Here is a 15,896-nt window from a genome sequence, read left to right as displayed (position 1 = left end):
ATCTTTTTTTTGTAGAAAAGTATTGAAATGTTAAACGTGAGAGAGTTGATTTTTGACGGATTTTGTGTTTTGGAAAAGATGCTGAAAATTTTGAAATCTCAAAAGTAGTTGATGCAAAAGAAGTTCTGATTTTCTTTTTGAACTGACTTCTGTTTAGAAATTTAGGTTACAACACAATAAATGTAAACTAAAAAAACTTTCATTTAAAAACTATTAAATCTAGTTCTTTCTTACTCTTTTTTTTTCTTCTTTTTTTGATTGTTGGTTTACAAAACTTGAGACTTTGGATGTTGTTCTTATCAGGATGGGAAACTTCTCAAAATATCAAATTCCCCTAGTAAGCGATTTCCTACCTAATTCTGTTCAACATTATTCTAAGTAGCTGTGTCAGCAGATAAGCACATTTTATGTACTATAAGGGAACTTTTTATAAATCTTTGTTACAGGAAGTTTCTATAGAGGATCAATCATATTAAAATATTATATCAGTTTACATTGCATTCTCATTTGGTGGTAAATATTTTCTACTGCTCAGGTTTTCTAGATATTCTATGGTACTATTTTCTTAATTTTTTTCACTTTTCACAATAATCAACAGGACAGTTCTGCAAGGGACTCACATACCCATATTTTTTCTTCACTTTTAAGTATAGCAATATACTTAATATAAAGAAAGATGAATCTTCAAAGATGCATGAATGTTAGTTGCTGTGAACCTTATATCCTGACTATTAATATCTAAAAAAATATTCTTGAGACTTCCCCTATCTATGTGACCCCTTTTTCCCCTTTGAGAAAGATTTTGTTTGTCTGGTTGGGGTTTTTTGATATGCTGGAATCCTTAGATCAATTGCACTTGAAATGGAGACAGATTGAAGAGTGTTTGTCTTTCAAGAGTACATGCTGAATAGACAACTCAAAAACAGAAGTCTTGAATGTGCAATCAGATGCAAGCAACAAATTGTTTAATAAAGGCATTTTTGTCTGCCTTATGCTATGCATAATGTAACTGAGTTTGAGAAATTTAGATTTCATTTTTTAAATTTAAAACAGAAAGAAAACTTCACACTGTATTAGAGAGATATGCACTGTTCTTAACTAAATTCCCTGGGAATGTGGGAAAATCTGATCTAGAATGTTGCTTAATAGGAATCTGATAATTAATCTAATAATTTTAATTACTTGGGAGAACAAGGTTTAATATCATGCCTTACCTATTTGTTTTTTTATTGCCCATTTGTCATTTCTTTGACTGCCTTGTACTGAAGAATGTGCTTGGACCTTTTTAATTTTCCTAACTTTTTATTTATTCTTTTGCTCCCTTTGTTTTCTTTTTATAGTTGTTTTGCACCATAAAAATGCTTCCTTGTCAGTCTAATATGGTTTCTAAATCTTAATTCTGATAATTTTTTATATATAGGATTCTGTTCTTTTGCGGGGGGGCATGACTTGTGTATGTACAGCACGTTTTCTTTGGCAAGGAGTGTTAGGGAATGAATGATGAATGAATAAGTTAAATTAAAATCTTATCAGTTACAGCTGCTTGGTGACTAGGAGGAGAAATAGTAGTTTAGATTTTAGTTTGGAGCATTAGTGGATCTAGTTCAAAGAAACTAGTTTTCAACCATAATATGCCTCTTTAGGGGCAGTACTACTTGCATGTTTTTATGCTAATTTTAATTATTTTGCCTGGCAAAGCTATGATGCTATTATTGAAGGAATGAGCATCAGCAGCAGTGTTTATAAAATGTGTTAGTTATCAAAGGAAATTGTTAAAGGTTAGAATAAAAGGGTAAACACGGAATAAGAAACCAGGAATCTTATCTGGTTCCTTTTGTGGTCAGGCGCCTTTACATTTTTTTTTTTTGAAGAAGAAGTGTTTGGCTGTTACAACTAAAATGCTTTGAAGGCAAAATTGTCTGCCATTTTCCCCCTCCCCAAGTGTGGGGTGGTCTTATAAGTTAGTCTCTCCCTCCCCACCTCCCAATCTGGTCTCTCCCTAGTTCAGAAAGTAGTTTTTATTTGAGTAAGCTAGAGGTACTCAACCTCTGCCCTGTGGGCCAAATCTAGTCCATGGAGCCTTGACAGGAATCGCCACAGGTTGTAAACTTTGGCAGCAGAGGGGCTATGGAAGTTCCACAAAGCTGGATCCTGCCTTGCCTGGGCCATTTCCCATACTGTGGCATGAAGTCTGAGCCCAGGCTGGACAGCTCCTCCCCTTTCTCCTCCTCCACCCCACGCACATCCAGATCAGAGCCTCTGCCCCTTCCCCTTTCCCCCCCTCCAACATCCAGATTAGGGCCACTTGGCAACCTCCTCCCCACCATGTCCAAATCGGGGATCCCTCCCCCATGTGTCCAGCTTGGGACCAGACCACTCCTTGCCCCCAGCAGATGGGTCAGGGTTGGGCTGCATAACCCCTCATAGCCGGATCTGGCCCATGGGTCAACCTGGCACGGACCTTCTGGTCCACAGAGTGAAAAGGTTGGGCACCACTGGACTAAGCTATTCCAAACTTTATATGTTCCATTTATTTAGCAGGAAATTTTAAGGACTTCTAAAAAGTTAGTTTTCCAGTAACTTTTTGTCTTGCTCTGCTTCAGGTGAGATGCCAAGCAAGTGATGATAACATGCAAATAAGAAAAAAAATCACAATACTTTTTCTAAATGTTGTTAAAATAAAAAGAGCTTTCAAAAGGATAGTACAAGAGTAAGAATAGGCCTTCCCCTTATGAACTTTTTCATTTAACTATTAGTGTTCTCTGAATTCAATGCCTTTAATTTCAGGAGTCAGGCCAAACAGCCTTGAAACATTGTTTAAAATGTTGAAGAATTACTGTTTCATGAAGGAAGACCTTATGGAGAAGAAGTACTAAAAGAGCATGTTTCATGCAACTCTTTAAGAATTATTAGAGACCTTAGTAAGAGCTTACCTGGAGAGGTCTTTTAAAATGTGTGGCACCTAAATAGCAAAAGTACATCACAAACAGCAAATTTTACTTGCACATGAACTAAATGAGTTCCTATTCCTGAATGTTGGTGTCTTTTCAGCAGTCTAATTAAAAGCAATCTGGTAGGCAAAGGTAGCCTTGAAACCTATAAAGAAAGAAGGTAGTAAGTTCTTTGTGGAGATATTTTCCTGTATTACATAATTACAGAATTAATCTGTCTGATATGTCAGGGGTCTCAGGCTTCCTACAGAGTCTGAGGCCTAGAGTGGGGGTATAAGGATACCTGATAAATTCTTTCTGGAACTCTTAATTAGTACTATAAATACAGGGTTGCCTCACTGCTGCAACCGTTTGCTCTGATGAGGCCTCCCAGTTGATTTCAATATCTGCTGCTGCTCCATTTACACAGCAGTCCTTTTGACCTCCTTTTCTGTTACCCATAGAAGGTTCTTTTTAGGGATCTGAATAGTTAAACGAATACTTGTTTCACTGATAAGTCCCATGATAACTGGTTATAGCTTACCGGTTATTGTTTAGTGCAGGGCAGGGCACAGTCCAGCAGGGAAGGGGGGGAAAGTAAGTTGCATGGTGCTGCAGCAGGAACTGGAAGGTGGTAGGGCAGGCAGGAGGGAGGAGAGGGGAGGGGAGACTGGTACCTGTAACTAGGCACTGTGGTCCCCAGTGCAGCCGCTTGCAGCCTCCCTGCTGCCTGCCACATCCCTAGTTTTGTTCCATGCCTTAGAATAGGGCTGTTCAACAGAGCATGTGTGTGGGCCACACTGGGGTGAGCCATGAGCCCCTAGGTTGCATGCAGTACTGATGCTTTCCATCCACTGCTGCAACATGCATGTGCACCCCAGCACACCCATGCAGCTCCAGGCTCGCCCTCTGCTCCCTACACTATAGATTCATGAATTGTAAGGCCGGAAGGGACCTCAGAAGATCATTGGGTCCAGCCCCCTGCACTAAACAGGAAAGATAACTGGGGGTCAAGTGACCCCAGCAAGGTGACTGTCTAGTCTCCTCTTGAAGATTTCCAGCGTAGGTGATTGCACCACCTCTGGAGGGAGCTTATTCCACAGTCTGGACACCCTGACTGAAGAAGTTTTTCCTAAAGTTGAGCCTAAATCAATCTTCCAGGAGTTTGTGGCTATTACACCTGGTTTTCCTCTCGGGTTCCCTGGTGAACAGTTGCTCGATGAACCCTTGATGTACTCCCCTAATGTAGCAGTAAGCTGCTACCATGTCCCCTCTCAGTCGTCTTTTCCTCAGGCTGAAGAGTCCCAGGTCCCTCAGCCTTTCCTCATATGGCTTGCCTTTTAAGACTCTGATCATATGGATGGCTCTTCTTTGGACTCTCTCAAGCTTGTCCACGTCCTTGTTAAAGTGTGGTGCCTAGAACTGGATGCAGTACTCCAGCTGCCGTCTCACCAGTGCTGAGTAGAGTGGAAGAATCACCTCCTTGGTTTTGCTGGAGATGTATCGATTGATGCATGCCAGAGTATTATTTGCCCTACTGGCTACAGCATTGCACTGCTAGCTCTTATTCATACTGTGGTCTGTTATTACCCCCAGGTCCCTTTTAATTGTGGTGCTCGTCAGTTTGGTGCCACCAAGCCTGTGGGTTGCTCATCCTGTGATGGAACACTTTACATTTATTGATGTTGAACTTCATTAGATTCTGATCTGCCCAACTTGCTAGCCTGTCTAGTTTTGCCTGTAACTGTAGCCTATCTTTAACTGTGACCACGCTTCCCCATAATTTGGTGTCTGCGAATTTGGCCAGTGAGCTCTTCACCCCCACATCCAAATCGTTAATAAAGATGTTGAAAAATACTGGACTGAGCACTGACCCCTGTAGGACACCACTGCCCACTTCTCGCCAGGAGGACACAGATCCATTCACTACGACTCTGGGTTCTATCCTGCAGCCAGTTTCTCACCCACCTGACTGTCTTGGAGTTAAGCCCACAGTCCTCCAATTTTCCTGGCAGGAGCCAACAGCAAAAAATGAAGGATGGGGGCAGGGAGAGCCCAGAGCCTCTGACTGCTGTTGCATGCAGAGCCATGCCACTGAATGGCAGCTGGACAGAGGTGAGGGGAGGCGGGGCAGGCTGCAACTTAATTCCTTGAGTGCTGCTAGTTGAACAGTCCTGCCTTTGGCTAACTTGTGAGTCCAGGTTCCTGCCTCTGTTTTATTTCTAGAACCTCCCTTTTAGACAACAGCTGAAACAACAGATGGGGAGTCAAAGAACAGATCAGATGTGTCAGTAGTAGCAGTCAAGACTTGCATTCTGTGATGGGAGGGGTGCTATTATTCCTTTACTAGAAGAGATCATACTAGCTTTAGTGAAATAGTTGAAGGTTCCTGCCTTCACCGCTGTATACAGCAGTGGTTCTCAACTTTTTTGGCGCAAAGTGCCCCTTGGAAAATGGCAGCTGATAGTTTTTCACTTGTTTCTTAACTATAGAAAAATACTAGAGTAATTTTCCTGTTGCATGAACTCAGAAAGACCACAGCAGGTCAAGTTGTTTTTGACAGTATGGGTTCCTAGTTGAAATCTTTGGATTTATTTTGTGCATACTTAACAGTGCTAATACTGTGCGGCACCCTTAAAATAATCTCATGGCCCCTGGGTTGAGAATTGGGCTAAGTACAGACATTCAAAAAGCCTGAGCCTGAATTGATTCAATCTTTGCAGGTTAGTCTAAACTGCATAGACTGAACTGAGAAGCAAGTGAATAGACATTCACTTTTGATTCCCCCGGTGAGTGGGGAAAAGCCTAGCAGGGGCTTCTGTGCCCTTGCCAGGCAGACCCTGGCTGGGGTCCTGTGCCAGTGGAAGAGGGGAGGGAGGGGGGATTAATCTTCCCTCCCCCCTTTGCATCAGGTGGCTGTCCCAGGGTCAGCATCTGGTCATGTCCCTGCTGCTCAAGCTGTGAGCTGGGGGAAAAGCCTGGCAGGGGCTGCTACGCCCTTGCCAGGGAGACCCTGGCTAGGGTCCTGTGTTGGGGAGGGAGGGGGGATTAAACCCTCATCCCTGTCTCCCCCTTTGCCTCATGGGACTGGCCCGGGGTCTGACCATACCCCCTGCCCCCAAGCAGGGAAAAGCCTGGTGTAGGGGCTGGAGTCCCGCAGGGTTTCCCACCCTCACCCCCCCCCCTTCTCAACCAGCTGGAGCCACAGTAGTGCAAAGCATCTTGAGATGTTGGGGGACTGTGAGTTAACTTGAACCAGGAAGGAGTCTGGGACAAAGGTTCTTTAAATCGGTTAGACCTTAATCAGTTAAATCTGATACTACGTTCAACCAGGGTTATCTTAAACCAATTTTGACCATTTTGAAAGTGGTTTATGTGCACTGAACTCCTTTTGGTTCAGGTTTAAACTGGTTTCTGATCACTTAAACTGGTTAGTGTATAAATTCTGTTCCTAGTCTTGCTGGCATAGAGGATCAGAAGGAAAGTGAAATCTCCAACTATATATCTGAGTGATGAATGAGTAGGTAATCTCAAACAATTTTCACAGGTGTGAAGAAAGGAGAGAAGACTCAGTTGTTCAGTAGCTGCAGTATGTTGAAGAATGTTTAGATTTTGTGTGAGAAAAAGGGCAGGGTGGAGGTTGTTGAGAGGGAGATTGGTGTAGCAGAGACCATTTTTACCAAAGACAAGTTGTAAGCTGCTTTTGATCCAAGGAATCACCAGTAAAATAATATGGGGGAGAAAAAGAAAATGGAAAAAATTTAAGGATTTATAGGGAGAACGGAAAAATACATCTTTCTGACCAAGTTGACAAGTTTCTGCCTGAAAAAAGCTGATTCAGAGAGGACAGGTAATGGGATTGGGCAGTCGGGGGACCACAAAAGGACCCCCTTCAGATTCCTACTGGCTTTAATTAGTGGGTCTTACAAAATTACCACAGTATTTCTAGTCTTACTGGCACTTACCACCACTTGGCTGGGACACAATTTCCTTCTTGTGCTGGACGGTACCCCTAGAGATTCTAACTACGATTAGTGCTTCCTTCAGCCTATTGCTTGCTTGTGTAGCTGTGCTGTCATGGCACTGACTCTATCCCTCTTCCTGGCCTGTCACAACTTTGATTGCAGTTCTTCAGTATACTGCCCTGTTTGTTTGACATATAGTAGATTTGGAATTGTAATCAAAGTGCACTGTTTTGGGGTAGGATGGTTCTCTGCAACACTCAGTGATGAATTCACATTACTGCTGTATGGTGACATCTGTTACCACAATATTTTTCACAATTAGTAGGAAGGTAGTAGCAGAACTTGGAAAGGCTAGAAACAGACATGGCCAAATGGAGTAGATCACCTTTGCCAGGATGTTTCCCCATCTGTTGTTCTGGTTCAGCTGATCTGCTTTATTGTGGAAAACAGCCATTGCCCATTGTCCCACAGGATTGGATCCCTGCTGCTCCCGGGAGTGTACAAACGGCAGGACCCTGGGCTTCCCTGTTTACAGATGTGCCCCGCCTCAACCTGGAATCCCCGTTTATGCCTCTGCAAACATGGAAGCCTGGAGTTTCCCCATTTGCAGAGACGCGCCCTGGGTCAGGGTATCGCAGGACCATATGTGCACCCAGGAAATTCCCAGGCTGGGGGATTCCAGGGGCATGTGTGTGCAAGGGGGAAACCTAGTCTGGGGCTTCAGGGGCTTGATCCTGCATACCCCAAGAATGGAAATTTCTGGGACACAGGGGATCAGGTCCCTGAAGGCAGTCCTGGAGCGCTCTCTTGACCCAAAGTAAACAGACATCTACCACAGAAAAGCAGGTGTGGATAGCACAAAAGCAACATTTGTTTCCAGCTGAAGAGATCTCTTTTGTTTTTAATCTGAATCCTGGTCCCAAGAAGATGGCACTGCTGCTTATGGGTGGAGTATGTTAATTGGAGGCAAGTCTTTGCACACTTAAAATAATAGAGGCTAACTAGAATGGTTCTAGCTCTCTGCAAGTAAGCATTCAAAATAGTAGAGATTTCATGTAAATGTCTCTTTCAAGAATAATTTTCACTTTCCTATTTGATTTTGTATTATGTAGCATTTTAGGAGGAAGTGAGTTTGGTAAGATGGAGATGAATAATATAAATTGTTGTACTTTGCTTCTCAATTTAGCCTAAGTATAAAGTTTTCAGCAGCTTCAAAATAAGAAAGAAATGTGTGCAAATATGGAGGGCATATTTAGGCATACAAGAAAATTGGATAATACAGTATATTTGGTTGTACTTTGTGGTGACTGAGGATAATGAATCACATTTCTAAAGGGCTCTAACACCTTCTAATGTTGAAAGGATAACAAAAAAAATAGGGGAATGCGACTAACTTTTCTTTCAAACTTGTTAAAGTAGGAGAGATAAGCATAGATTGGTAAAAGATTAAATAAAATTTACCAGTTGTGAACATAATCTTTTCTTCCTCTCTGCCTTAAAAAAAGGTTTATCATCTATAGTAAAGCAAGAAAAATGACATCACAGGCTGGATCCAGATGTGCAGGCATGCGTGGTTTGTGCTGCTGCAGACCTCTTTGCAGCACCACAGACTGCACAAGTTGCACATTAATCAGCGTACAGCACTGCTAGTTTGCAGTGCCAGGGCAGGCGGGTAGCAAAACATAAACAAACAAACAAACAAAAACCCTGGAAAAAAAGTGGCACAACCTACACCAAAGAGGTGAGTGCTGGGACAAATGCAGAGGCAGGGGAGCAGGTAGGCCAGCGATGCCTGCTCTCCTGTCTCCTTGTGCTGTGGAGCCTCTGTGCTAAGGCACCCTGCACCCCAGCTGACTGCTCCCCAGCTGGCTGTGGTGCAGGTGCCTCGGGACAGGGGAGCAGGCAGCCTTAAGTCGGCTGCTCCCCAATCTCTGCATGCCTGAGAATGGAGGCTCCACTATGGAGTCCTTGTGCTGAGGCACGTGGAGCTCCAACACTGAAACACTTCACCCCAGCCAGTTGCACAGTGACCCCAGCCAACATCACACTGCACCCTAGACAGCTGTCTCCACAGTGGAGACCCATGCTGAGGTACATGGAGACAGGAAAGCAGCCCGCCCAGGGCTGCTTGCTTCCCTGTCTCAAGGTACACTGCGCCCCAGCCAGGCAGGGAGCAGCTGGCTGGAGCACAGGATGCCTCAATATGAGGGCTCCACAGCACACACTGATCCATCTCCCCATCTTCATGTGCTGCTCCCTGACTGGCCAGTGGTGCTTCAGCGCAGGGGATGGCTAGCACCTGCTGTTGCACCCTGTGTCCCATCCAGCTCCCCCCTGTATCATGTGAAGCAGCAGGACCCTGTATCCCGCTGCAAAGAACATGGGCTGGGGCATGCATTGCAGCACAAAGTAGAAGCAGAAATTTGTGCTGCTATTACTTGTGCTGCTGCAAAGGCACACCCCTGCTTGTGTGGACCTGTCCCCAGAGTCTTTATTTTATTTTGTTTTAATTTTACACCAGAGTAATAGCCTACTCCTAACAATGCTTGTGTTATGGGATTTATTCTTCTTGTATAAATACATTGTGATATTTATTACATTTTTTTTCCAGTAAATTATTTAGTTGGGTCTGATTTCATTTGTTAATTTTTATCTTGTGTTAGGCTCAGCAGAAGGCTTGGGGAAAATTATTCAGAGATTTCCTCAGAAGGATTGGGATGACACTCCTTTCCCACAGGGAATAGAGTTGGTAAGTTCATGTCAGCTTGCTTGCTTGCTTTCTTTCCTTTTTTGAAACTAACTACTTTAGGATAGATCCTGGCAACGGATTGGTGAAATCATATGTACAATCTAGGCTGATATGTTATCAAAGGCAGCTGAGTAGGGAGGAAGATAATGCTTTCAGGAGGATCATTTTGGCTGGCAGAAGATAAAGGGGAAAGAAAATCATGTCCACTTAAGCTAGGGACAAATATTACATATAAACCAGTGCAAGTGATTTGGAAACCAGTTCAAATCTGTAACACAACAGAAGTTCAGTGCACATAAACTGCTTGCAAAATGTCTGAAACCGGTCTAAGATAAACCTGAATGGATGTAGACTGAATTAGACTTGACTGACTTAGGACAGAAGTTCAATAAACCAATTTAACCTAAGTGCCCTCCAGATTCAAGTCAACTTGTAGTCCCCCAATATCTCCTGATGCTTTGCACCTCCCCCCTGCAAACATTCCTTACAGGGTGGGCTAGCCTTGCCTAAGCTGTCTGCTCCAGCTAAGCATGGAGGCATGCTCTAGCGCTCCCCAGCTTCTGGCCTGGGCCACTGCAGGCATGTGGATGCATTTCAGGAATCAAAACTGTAGACTATCCTGTGAAGATTGAATTAATTCAGACTCAGGCTTTTTGACTGTCTGTTCTTAGCCTTAGAGAAGTAACTGAAATGTAAAAAAATAGAATGACTGCTAAATATGGTAGCTAGAAAGCTAAACATTCATTTATTTTAAAGACCTGTTTCCTCTTGCAACTAAGTTTGTAGGCAGCTGCATTTTTAGAAGTATTTTCCATTCTAATTCAGCTTCTCTTCCAGTGCCAATATACAAGTATATATTAATAATTCTTTAAAAGTAACTGAGCCAGCTTGAAGAAAAAAGGTTTTAAATATGTAATGCATGTTTGTTTCTTTGCAGAATAAATGTCTAATGTGCAGAATATTTAGATTTCTTAATTGTCATCTTTAAGTATTGCAGAAAATTGTTTTTGCCTCTAAAAGTATGAAAAGGTTAATGATGATGATGACTTAGACCATATAATAGTACTGTATAGGGGAAGGCTTATTAGCAAACGATTATTCAAGTATATATTTGTGTGTGTGTGTGTACATTAATAATGCATTCAGTGGTTGCACCTTAGTGCCTGAAGGAAAAGACTTGTAGGTGTTCATTATAGCTTGTTAGACATTGTTTTGATTTTAGTTACCGGCTTAATATTGTCTCTTCAGGGCTAAAATATTTTAATTTAAACCTCAACATTTATCAGAAACAGTAGAATTAAATGTGTATAGAGGTGCTATAGAGCTACAGATGGTTAATTGCTTAAGTCTTTTGCATGTTTTCTGGAGGGATGAAGTAAGAATAGGAGACAAAGAATTATATTAATTTATAAATGAATAATGCCATATTTTATATGCCAAAAGGCAGTAGGTGCTATCATGATTAATCCGACTGTCCTGCATTTTACAAGCCCCAGAATTTCATGGTGATTCCTAATTTTTCATCACAGCCGCAGCTTTTTAGGGTTCAGTCTTCAGCATTAAGTATGATCTGTGCAACTTTTTTTGTATTAAAGGAACGTGTTTAAGTGTTTCTCCTCAGCTTTCTACTGTTACATTTAAGTTGGTTGGTTCTAGAGTAACAAAAATGTTGCAACATTTTTCAATACCGAATTGAGAGGACTTGCTGTGATTTTTGTACTATAAATAAAAGTGATATTTTATTTTGGAGAATGAACCATGCTAATGTGTAAAGATCAAAAAGATCTGGGCTGCTTACCTCAGTTTCTGAGTAATGCAGAAGTTTATTAGGAAATAATTCATAAACTTTTAAAGAACAGTGATAGTCTTAATTTTACGAGTTTAAATAAAATAGGCATTACTCTAACATGGTCTTGTAAGGAGCATTTTAACACAATTGAGGAATGTTTTCTTTTGTTAGTTCCTGATTCAAAAGCACTTAGTCTGTTTCTGCATTTTCTCAAATTTATGTAGCTTTCAACGGGGTAAGTGTGACCTTCAGATTTTGAACACAGTAGAGCATATTCATTTGGAACATATTTTCTGTATCTTGTAAAAGTTGCAGTGTCAGAGAAATGTTTTTATAGAGGAAGTCCAAGAATCTAAATTTAGGAATACTTGACTTGAGCATAAGCTAATTGGATTCATGCGAACTACAGTTTGGTAAAAAAACAATCTAATCTATAAATACAATATATGTAGAAATATATTGGGGAAAACCCCTCCACCTCACAGCACTTTCTGTAAAACAGATTTTCAAATGGTGACAACTATGAATAAAACAGGGGCAATTCTCTAAACAGTCTTGGTCATTTTTTTTCTAATAGTCAGGTATTAGGTATTAACATGGTGTTTAGGTTTGCTGAATTTACCTGTCTGACTGGCTCTTGAGCAGGTGCTTTCCAAAAGGGTTCAGATCACTGAGAATATACTGTACTGCTTATTTGCTTTATTTGCCTTTGTAAAGAACGTTAAGGTTTGTGTACATGCACAAACATTTACAGTGAGAAAAGTAAAATAAAAAATGTCCTGTTTATGAAAAAGGTAAAAAAAGGATTATGTTTTGAAGGCCCAAGTTTTGAGTAACTTGACCACATCTTATACAAGGAGGCTTGGGCATATTTTGATAATAGGGGGACAAGCTAACTCATGCTTTGGGTATTTTGGCAGTGTTCATGCTTCTGACCATTTTATCATATAATTTGGCTTTTAAGTAATGTTACATTTTTTTTTTTACCTTTTTATTGTTGAAGCACTTGAGAGACCATGATCAGGATTGGAATACAGTATGTCTGTGCTACAAAAAAGCTATTTTCACTCCAGAATGCTTCATTTGAAAGCATGACTATTTTTACTTGAGGATAATTTGGTGATGTTTTTGTCTGGCTTTCAAGAGAAAAAGACAAGAACTGCTAAAACATTTTTTAGTCAAAATACAGCAAAGCTGAAGTCCAGCAGGAGAGGAGGAAAATGTGCGTTATCCCTATTCACGTGGCCACAAACCAGTTGTGTGGGCCACAGTCCTGCCCCAGTTTTGTGCTGTGGAGAAAGGAAGATTTCACATCCTCTGAATTGTTTCTGAGAGGCTGCATGTTTTACCTAGGAATGTAGTCATGCACATAATAAATGCTGTCTCGTTATTGATGTGTATTGGTTTGGGTATGTTACTGAACGGAGAATAATGAAATTTAACTGTGGAGGATGAAACCATAGTACTTGTGCCCTGCAATGAAATGAATTGGAGCCTTGCTTGGTAGCCAGCTATTTCTATGGCTCAATACTAGAGGAAGAAATTGGTGCAAATTCATTCATGTGAAAAATTAAACTCTGTTTTCTTAAATAGTTTCTTGCTGTTATAGCATGGAGCAAACCAGTACTACCTTTCATTGGCTTATTGATAAAGAGAATGGTTTTCCTGATGTATGCAAAACAGAAGTTTAAAAAGTTGGGGAACAGAACTTAAAACAGTGTAAGAAAATGTAATGTTACTACCTCCAGGCTCTTCTTTCCGTGTACATTCCTTTCAGGTTTCTTGCTGAATAGCTTTTTATTATAAGAGCTGGAAGAGCCGTATTTTAATTCTTCATTTAAAAAGCAAAATTAGGGGTTATTTACTGCTACATACACATATTTTATATAAAAATGCTAGTTCATTACCTAAGGGGTATATAGCATACTATCAAGTGAAGAATGCTGGTTTGATAAACAGATTTGGTACTTCACTCCTACTTTTGAAGGAACTACGTTTAGCTGGGGAAAGAGGGAAACTAATTTTGATAACCCTTCTCGGAAATGGCAGGAACAAAGGTAACAGATTGTTGAGAGAGACTTTCCTAACTCAACATGAGTCACTATTTACAGTGCTTTTTGAGTGGTATGTGAGGTGAGGAAAGAGTAATCAATGGGATAGAACTTTACTTACACATTTACTAGCTTTCATTTGTCTCCTAAGAACTGTTTTATAAAGTATCTTAGTTTTTTGTAAAAGTCAGAATTACACAATATTATTGCCATTTAATTTTCAAAAAATAATGGGTTAAAATAGAATATACCCTGTTTCTACATTTTTTAGTTTTAAGTGTTTGATTAAAAAATAGTTGATATTTGAAGAGCTCTTCTTGAAAAAATGTTTTACCTTGAAATGTTTCTTTGTAATCTTCTTTTCAGTTAATGAAGCAGAGTACTGAATATAACAGAGTGTTTGCTTAACCCAAGGAAAATGGGTTCTATTTAAAATGTCAGTATGGCTCCGAAGAGGAAAACTTATTTGGTATTTTTTAGGGATAAGAACAGAACGTTTGGCACAATCACTTCTCTTCTCTCTTATTATAGTTATTTTTATCAGGTCTGTTATGTTATAAAAAGTATGAGAAACCACAAACAAACACACAAATGAATCAGAGTTAATTTTAGTGAAGAAATTTTAGTGAACAAGGCAGAAGAATAATTTTGCAGAGTCATTCTCTGCTTCCCCTGTTAACATTATTGGAGAGTAAAGCTGGCAATGCATACATATGGTGTGGTATGTTCATATTTTTGCTACTCCTTCATTTTTTATTTATGTTTCTTATAGTCACCTACTCATTGGAAAGAAAATAAATTTACTTCTTGTGGGGAAAAAACAAATTTTGGTGAAAAATAACTGTCAAGCCGCTCCATTGATTTTTTTTTTAATGAAGCCTTTAAAATGTGTTTTTAATAAAGATACAACCTGAATCCATATAACTTATCTAAATATTCTTTGCTGCAGACAGTGTAGGAAGCAAGGAGGGAGATTAAAAAGCTCCATATCATCAACAGATGTATGTACTGCATACCCCCCTTGCCTATACTGTCTGCAGCAAACTGACAGGCGAGAAAGCCAGCAGGGGGCTGATAAGTGTTAATCAACCCATCAGCAAAACAATAGCCTCTCTCCATTAATTCAAACTCTTCTTAAACAGTTTACCAGCTGACTTGTTGATTAGCTCCAAAAAGCCCTAAATTGTCACTGTTCTGTCTGCCTGTCCCAGTGAAATTTGAGACACTCGCTCACACACGACACCTCTCATTAGCTAGCATACCACATGCCTGGGATCCGTGCTGTGGGAGATGGGAGGAAGGGGGGGATTCCTGCTTGAGCAGCAGGGAGTGGGGAGGTAGGGCAGGGGGAAGCCAGGCAGACCCTGCTGTGCCTGCAATCTCTGCTGGAGCTCCAGCCAGGGAGCAGAGGGGATGGGCCAGCTCCACTATGGAGCAGAGAGCCCCACCAAGCCCAGAGAGTGTGCTGGGATGCTGGGGAAGTTTGGTTTATCTTAAACTAGCAAGAGGTCTGGGCCAGACATTGGATAAACCAGTTTGAGCCAAATCAGTTAAGTCTGATAATACATTCAACCAGGTGTAGCTCAAACCTGTCCCAGCCATTTTCAAACTGGTTTATGTGCACTGAACATCTGTTCTGTAACGGGTTTAAACTGGTTTCTGATCACTTAAACTGGTATATGTGTATTACCTGTCCCTAGCCCTCGTGGTTGCCTTTTGAGAACTTACGGAGGATGGGGAAGGTCCCACACTGCTAGATAAGGGCAAATGGAGTACTTATCTCTGTAAATGGGGAAAACAAAGTTGTGGGAACTACAGACCAGTGAGGCTTACTTTGATTCCCCAGAAAAAAATATGAACGAAGTATTAAATAATCCATTTATCAGCACCTTGAGGATAGAAAGGTGACTGAAAACACAGAAACATGAAAATAAATCTTGTCCAATCTAATTTGTTCTTTGACAAGATAACTGGTGGATAAGGGGGTAGCAATAGTGCTGTGATATCTTGACTTTCATAAGGCTTTTGATACTGGTATAACATGAGATTTGTATATGCAAACTTGGTAAATATGGTTTAGATAATATTGCAAGAGAGCTGCACACGTGGTTGAAAAGCCTTACTCATTGTGAAGTTATCCATGTAGCAAATTCTGCAGGACATTTTATATGGATTCTTTCAAGAGTCTGTCTTGAGCTTGGTTCTGTTCAGCATTTTTATTAATAATTTGGATAATGGAATGGAGAATATATTTTAAATATATAGATGACCAAATTGGGGGACGGGGTTTGTAAATGTTTTGCAGGACAGGATTAAATTCAAAATAATTTTGAGATATTGGAAAGATGGTTTGAAATTAACAAGATGAAATTTAATTGAGAAGAGTGGAAAGTGTTCTGCTAGGGACAGAGT

The 15,896-nt window shown here is 40.7% G+C and overlaps 1 protein-coding gene across 1 annotated transcript in view; it reads left to right on the top strand.

Moving 5' to 3' along the window:
* The window catches only part of SBF2 (SET binding factor 2), a 500,212-nt gene that overhangs the window by 75,486 nt on the left and 408,830 nt on the right, over positions 1 to 15,896 (top strand). The window contains 1 exon segment of the mRNA XM_025196666.1: positions 9,559 to 9,644. Coding sequence (XP_025052451.1) covers positions 9,559 to 9,644 — 86 coding nt within the window.

This window comes from Alligator sinensis, unplaced genomic scaffold (assembly GCF_000455745.1).
Source record: "Alligator sinensis unplaced genomic scaffold, ASM45574v1 scaffold755_2, whole genome shotgun sequence".
Classification (NCBI taxonomy): domain Eukaryota; kingdom Metazoa; phylum Chordata; order Crocodylia; family Alligatoridae; genus Alligator; species Alligator sinensis.
The sequence above is the reverse complement of the archived record's forward strand: the minus strand, read 5'-3'. Positions and strand labels throughout refer to the sequence as shown.